The 6,916-nt window shown below is 45.3% G+C and overlaps 1 protein-coding gene across 1 annotated transcript; it reads right to left on the reverse strand.

Moving 5' to 3' along the window:
• Positions 1 to 2,708: 2,708 nt before the first annotated feature.
• Positions 2,709 to 5,890, reverse strand: LOC136518441 (lipoyl synthase 2, chloroplastic-like). The gene is made up of 7 exons (XM_066512099.1): positions 5,378 to 5,890; positions 5,058 to 5,239; positions 4,885 to 4,975; positions 4,641 to 4,798; positions 4,181 to 4,352; positions 3,088 to 3,187; positions 2,709 to 2,870 (listed from the first exon to the last, which is right to left on the reverse strand). Exons 1-6 carry the CDS (start codon positions 5,690 to 5,692, stop codon positions 3,173 to 3,175), a joined length of 933 nt encoding a protein of 310 aa, XP_066368196.1. The 5' UTR covers positions 5,693 to 5,890; the 3' UTR covers positions 2,709 to 2,870; positions 3,088 to 3,172.
• Positions 5,891 to 6,916: the final 1,026 nt, after the last annotated feature.

The raw sequence follows: 6,916 nt of genomic DNA on the forward strand, positions 1-6,916 counted from the left end.
CTATAGTGAATCTCGTGTCTTGTGCCCCAGCCTCCACCGTCCTTTTATGGCGTTGCGCGGCGTGGGGCCATCAGCCAAGAGAACCGGCTGAGCGCCCTCGATCAGGACGCGGATCAATGGCCCAATTGACCGTTGGGCCAACTGGCGAAGATCATCCTAACAGCCTATGCTTTGTGAATAAACATGGTCTACGCGAAGATCGGTGCAGATGTGCCTGGTATGCATGGGCCGTACCTACACATGATTGGCTTCGCGGACATGTGGAACGTTTACCACTTCAAAGAATTGGACGCTCATCTGGTGACCGTTTGGTGCCTGTAAGTGTCGTGCCTCTTATTAATCATGTAATTCTAATCAAATAATAATATGCATATGTCATATTCTGCTGGATGTGGTTGCACTTCCGAATGATATCTTCTGCATTCTTCACGGCGCGCGGTCGGCCAATAAAAATACTTGTTTAAAGGCTTTATCCACCAAAGCTCTAGGGGCAGCATGATTGCCACAAACACCCGATTGTCCAACCACTATGCCACTATCTTTGTCATCACAGGTGCAAGAATTGATGGCCCAGCAAAGTCCAATCTGAATCTCAATGTCCACCTTTGCAGCCCCCAAAGCACGTAGGAAGCTCATGGCCTTGTCCCGAGACCACCGCCACACCAAAGCCCGGGAAGGGCCATTTCTTCACCTATATATCCAGGAACTATAGCAGGTAAGACACCCCATCACAAGTTCCTACAACCACATAGTCACAAAGCATCTCTAAACACCACGCCTCCGAACCAAGAACCAACCATGATCCATCCTATGAGGATCGTTCAATTAGCAAGGAAGTGGCAAAGGCTCAAGACAGCAACCAGAGACCGACAGATGCTGCACCACTTCATCAATTGCAGAAAAGGATCACTGCACCGTGTACACTAGTCTTCAGTGAGCTGCTGAGGATGTCAGAGGAGGAGTTTGGGTTCACAGGTGACGGCCGCAGGATCACACTGCCTTGTGATGCAGCGGTGGAGTACGTGATGTGCTTGCTCCGCAGAAATGCACCGAAGGAAACTGAGAAGGCGTTCCTGAGCTCTCGCAGTGGTCTTGCCAGCATTCAAGCTGTAGAACATCACCTGTAGATCACCGCAGCAGTTTGCAGTTTGTAGCTCCTGAACATATGCAGGGTTTGCAGCTATTAGTGTGATCTATATACTTTGTACAGATGAATGTGTAGTACTCTGACATAGTTACAAGGAAAAGAAGGAAATTTTACATTCTCAATCTTTTACTGTCACTTTGAGAAATCTGTGATACGAAGCCTTTGATAGTTTGATTCTTGCAAGGCAGCAGTAAATCTAGCAGGAGCCTTGGAAATTGATACATGTAGGCAAAATCTGAACGGGAGGTCTGCCGCCTGCGTGGTGAAAAGAAAAGAAAAAAAATGAGGAGTAATAAGAAAAATGAGGAGTAATAATAATTAAAATATTAAAAAAAAATAGGCCAAAGCTCAGAGGTGCTCGTATCATCTGCGAGGATGACAAATCGTGACGACCCATGTGTCACAGAGCGTTTCATCACGGCTCCGGCCAAATTTATTTTGGGGTGAGAGGCTCGAACTCTCGACCCTCAGGGTTCACTCAACAGCTATGAGACCTGCGCGCTACCCAACTGCGCCACCAACCCGTTGTGATGCCTGTGCTAAACAACCATTATATGTCACGTGCGCGTGCCTTTGACGTGCGTGATGTCGGACCTCTCCGCTTTTGCTTCATCACAGATCAGAATATTATTAAACAGGAATGCTAAATACCATACGGGCGTTTTAGCGTCTATAAACACACGATTTTTTCCGTGTCTCTAACATAAGTCTCCGACCGACTCCTCCCCTCCGCGCTTCCGTCCTCCCCTCCGCGTGCTCTCTCTCTCTCTCTCACCGGCGCCGGGACCGGCGAGCTCCTCCCGGTGCCCGCGCCCAGGCGACGGCGCCACGCGCAGCCCCCGACCGAACCGGACCTCCGCTGCCGCCTCCGCCGCTGCCCCCGCGGCACGGCTGTGCCCGCTCCGCCGCGATTTGTTGCTTGTGATCTGTGCCGACACAGCCACGATTTGTCCTTGTCCTTTCATAGAAAATTTTTGTTTCCTGTGATCTGTGCCAACGAAGAAGATAAACAGTGCCGCGGGCGGCGCGACGGGCGGCTGAAGGTAGAAGATAAACAGTGCGCAGCGACCGGCCGGAGGTAGAAGATGAACAGTGCACGCAGGCTGCTGGAGGTAGAAGATGAATAGTGCCAGGAAAAAAATCAGGTGTGGGGTTGGGGTAAAACAACCAGTGTCAAACAGACAGACTCATTATTAAAAGATCACCTCAGGCAGGGAAAACAAATGCACGTCTGCGTTTTAAACCTTGCGGCTGGCTTTCTGCTGGTAGATGCCGACATTGCTCTGTCCGCACAAACCAATATCAAGGGTTCAATTTGGATGAAGTAGTACAAGGAAAAATCCATGAAACAAGAAACGTAAAAACACAAGGAGAGTGTCTTATTATTTGGCCACTTTACCATGCACGTATGACGTATCTGCCGCAAATGATACAAACCAAATTTTTGGCTGTCTCGGTCTTAAGCAAGCCGGAAGGAAACAAGGAATTGCAGGATGTTCAACGTGACAAGTCAATGATGCCAAATGCAAATGGCATAAACTCTGAAGAATTGACGGGTTATTGCATCACCATCCTTAATACAATCTTGAGTGTAGAAATTGCTACTAAGGAACAGAAGTGGCCTGAAAATATATAGCTAGGACTTAGTAGATTCAAGCTCTTTCTTTTTATGTCTGACTAAATTCTGGACAAAGAGCTCTCCTGCACGATACGATGACCGAACCTGACAAAACATCCAGCAAGTAGAAAGGTAAGTGCTAGCGAGTACTGAATAGCTAACAGCGTACCAGCAAAACCAAATGGCATGTTATACTGCTATGCTATAAGAAGTTGCACGTCCACCAAACATTTGTTTCTCAAGAACGCTATTAAAGCACAGAATTCCTTTTCTGAGAATCTGAGATGAAATGTTTGAAAAGAGCAAATTGTGTTATGCTTACCAGAGGTCCACTAGCCACAAAAAGAAAACCTAAAGATTCTCCGTAGTCCTTCCAGAAATCAAACTTCTCAGGAGTCACATACTCTCTAACTGTCAAGTGGCTTTAAAATCAAGGAGCTTTCAGTGTACAGTGTTATAACAAGAACGGCTGGAAAAATGGGGGGAATACAGGAAGGATAAAAATATGGAAAAAGTCTACTTAACCCCCCACCTATCAACCATGGTCTACTTCACCCCCCAAACTATAAAACCGTCTATTTTACCCTCTGAACTTTTCAAAACCGTCTATTTTACCCCCCGGGCGGTTTTCGACGGTGGTTTTGCTACAGCAACTGTGGTTTCACCTTTTTCTTTTTTAATTTATTTTCGCTGAATCTTTGAAAAATCATAGTAAATCATAGAAAAATCATAAAATGAAAATTTCAATTTTGTTGGACTCCACATGAGTAAATCTACATAGTTAACATATAATGTGGTATGCTTTAGTACAAAGGTTTTGCTGTACCTTTAGATTAATTGGAAAATCTAATTTTGTCTATAATTAATTGGAATTTATCTATAACTAAGTTATACATGGTCCAATGAGTACGAAATTTTTACTATAGTTCAAGCATACAATAATTAGCCTACCATAAAAATTTCACCATAATTGGACCACAAAAGTTGCAGCTATGAATTGTTCCAATTAATTACAGACAAAATTATATTTTCCAATTAATCTAAAACTACAACAAAAATTTTGTACTAAAGCATATCATATTATATGTTCATTGTGTAGATCTACTCATGTGGAGTCCAACAAAATTAGATTTTCCATTTTATAATTTTTCTGTGATTTACTATGATTTTTCAAAGATTCATCGAAAATAAATAAATAAAAAGAAAAAGGTGAAACCATAGTACTGTAGCAAAACCACTTTACTGTAGCAAAACCGCCGTCGAAAACCACCGGGGGTAAAATAGACGGTTTTGAAAAGTTTAAGGGGTAAAATAGACGGTTTTATAGTTTGGGTGGTGAAGTAGACCATGGTTGATAGGTGCGGGGGGTTTAAGTAGACTTTTTCCTAAAAATATTAGAGAGGTGAAGATCAAACCTGTAAATATTGTCCCAAGGTCAGAATATCAACATTGACAGCCCTCAAGTCAGCCATTGTTTGCTTCACCTCCTCATCTGTCTCTCCTAGACCAAGCATGATAGAGGACTTTGTTACCATGCTCACTCTGCTAATCTTTGCATGTTTCAGAAGAGCTAAACTCTGATCATATCTGCAGGGGGGGTAGAAACCAGGTATAACAAAACAGACTTAGCCAAATGCCATTGCAATGATTCACTGGTTTTATAAAACTTGGTTTTGTATAATTATCATTGGACTTCAGTTTTTCAAAATTAGGACTTGCAGACATCCATGATTTGTATTGTAGAACTTGACTATAAAAAGGTTTAAATGGGTTCACAATCACTAGGAGTATGTATTGATAAAATTGTACTCTAGATTCCATACAGAGTAGGAACTGGGAAATCTTCTGACAGAAATGAATAAAGATGTGCGTGACCCTGCTCGGGGATCTCTAACTATTCTCTGCAGACTCACCATAGTTTCAATGTTGTGAGCATATACATCTAGACCAGAGTTTGCTAAAGATGAAACTGCCCCCATGTCACCTCGAAAATCTGAAGTCAGGCACTCCACCAATATCCCAGGCTTCAACTCCTGAAAAGAAAAAAGAAAAAGAAAATATATTCAGCATGGTAGATGCACAGAATTACCAGTTCACCATTTGCCATCAAGGGATAAACCTTAAGAGCTCGGACTGTTTGAGCAAAATGGCCGCTTCCACCATCAGGAAGGTCATCCCGATCAACACTTGTCAGCACAACGTAGTCTACTCTGCAAAGGACGTTATCTATCAGATAATTTGCAGCATAACCATCGTCTTCAACGCGTTTAGAACAGACAGAGATGATGATACCCCCAACTCGCAACTGCCATGGCTGTCTTCAGAGGCTCTAGGGCATCCGGTGGGGGAGGCTTGTTGCTGGTTTTCACGGCGCCGAATCGACACCCCCGGGTACAGGTGTCGCCGAGGAGCATGATCGTCGCGGTCGCAACGCCATCCCCTTCTCCGCCGGCCCCGCCACCTCCATTCCAACACTGCACACCACCTTCGTCAATTCATCAAAACGAAATGAAACCAAATTCCCACAACTGAAGTACTGAACCCGCAACACAGCCTAGACTGCGTCGAATCTGAATCCTACATATCGATATGCAACTTTGGTTCGGTGCTACCTCTCCGATGTTGGGGCACTGGGCCTCGACGCAGACGGTGTTGAGCTTGAGCTCGCCGAGCGACTCCCTCAGCCTCGCGTACTTCTCTCCCTGCGCCGCCCGCAGCCGCAGCCACGCCGGCTTCTTCACCTCCGGGTCCCGCCCCGTGTACGGCCCCGGAGGAGCCCAACCCACCAACTTTGCCTCCGCCGCCCCTTCCAGTTGGCATCGCACCACCGACGTCGACCTGGACCGGACACCGCAGCTCAGGCTCGCGGAGCGCACCCTGACCAAAGGAGAGGGAGGAGACGGCCTCGGCACGAACAGGCTCTGCATTGCGGCGGGCGGGGAAATTGGATGGAACGGTCAACCCTAGGGCGCCATTGCCGGAGTCGTGGAGCCGCAGAGGCGATGGGTTCGAAGTGGAAGTGACAATCGCGAACCAGAGTACGCGGGCGGCGTGGCGAGGAAGGGCAGGATACGGGCAAGGACTACTGTGAGAGGACGGCGACGACGATAACCGAGTCACGTCAGTTTGATCAGTGGCATTCCAAAATCGTTACGGGTCATTTAAAAAAAAAAGTGTATATTTTGAAATGCAACACGAGGATTTCTCGGGAGGTCACTCATCCTAGTACTACCCTCGTCCAAGCACGCTTAACTTCAGAGTTCCGATAGGATGTTTTTTTATAATTAGAAAAGGTGAAAATTTCTAATCATTAACCAACAATTAACCTGCATGCAAGTTTGGTTTCAAAAAGATCAACGGAGAGAGTAATTTTATAGCATGAGGGCAAGCTACTATCCAGCATGCATGCAGCAGGTGAAGCTGTGCAACGGTGCAGCCACAGCGGCTTGAAGCAGAAGCGAATGGGAGCCAACTTGTTGGCTATCAGAGTTGCAGAACAATCGTTTCCACTTCCACACAACTTTCTTGACGCACACAAACTAAACTGCATCTGGCAAGCATCATCCTTTGCAGACTATTACAGAACAGAGATAAATGAGCACAGCAATGCCCTCAGGAATAAACTACAGATCAGCAGATAGTGTCACCAACATAGCTATACTAATAACCATACAAATAATAGTAACTGCAGCAAAAAGAACTTGTTGATTAAGTTGTTCAAGCACATCACTCCTGCACCTTCCATATATCCAATTGAAGCAAGCACCACAAGAAACAAACGGGGGTGTCTAGTTTGAGGAATACTAGTCCATCACACGCGCCCTCGCGCGCACCGGCGAGGTAGGAAAAGAGATAAAAGGGATTTTTTAGCACCCGATTCACTGCATAGATTGAATGGGAAGCGGAGAAATCAAACCATGCAGCCGACAGATCCAGCCAAGGATCAATCACGACAGAGCATAATAAAATGCGGAGCCAGAACCAAAAACTAACATCTCCAAACAGATAATAGTTTGGCACTAGCTATATATTCCTGATAGTAATAGCTGGTTTAGTTAACTGAGAAGTGTGTAACATGCAGTTTGTGTATAATAAGAGGCATGCCATGACAGTAGACAATATTATTTAAATAGTATTGAAATAAACGTAAA

The sequence above is a fragment of the Miscanthus floridulus genome, chromosome 17, assembly GCF_019320115.1.
Source record: "Miscanthus floridulus cultivar M001 chromosome 17, ASM1932011v1, whole genome shotgun sequence".
In the NCBI taxonomy this organism is placed as follows: domain Eukaryota; kingdom Viridiplantae; phylum Streptophyta; class Magnoliopsida; order Poales; family Poaceae; genus Miscanthus; species Miscanthus floridulus.

Coding starts and splice junctions, on each gene's coding strand:
- LOC136518441 (XM_066512099.1), bottom strand. CDS start 5,692: ATGCAGAGCCTGTTCGTGCCGAGGCCGTCTCCTCCCTCTCCTTTGGTC. Junction 5,240..5,377: donor AGTGCCCCAACATCGGAGAG/GTAGCACCGAAC, acceptor GGTGGTGTGCAG/TGTTGGAATGGAGGTGGCGG. Junction 4,799..4,884: donor AAACAGTCCGAGCTCTTAAG/GTTTATCCCTTG, acceptor TTTTCTTTTCAG/GAGTTGAAGCCTGGGATATT.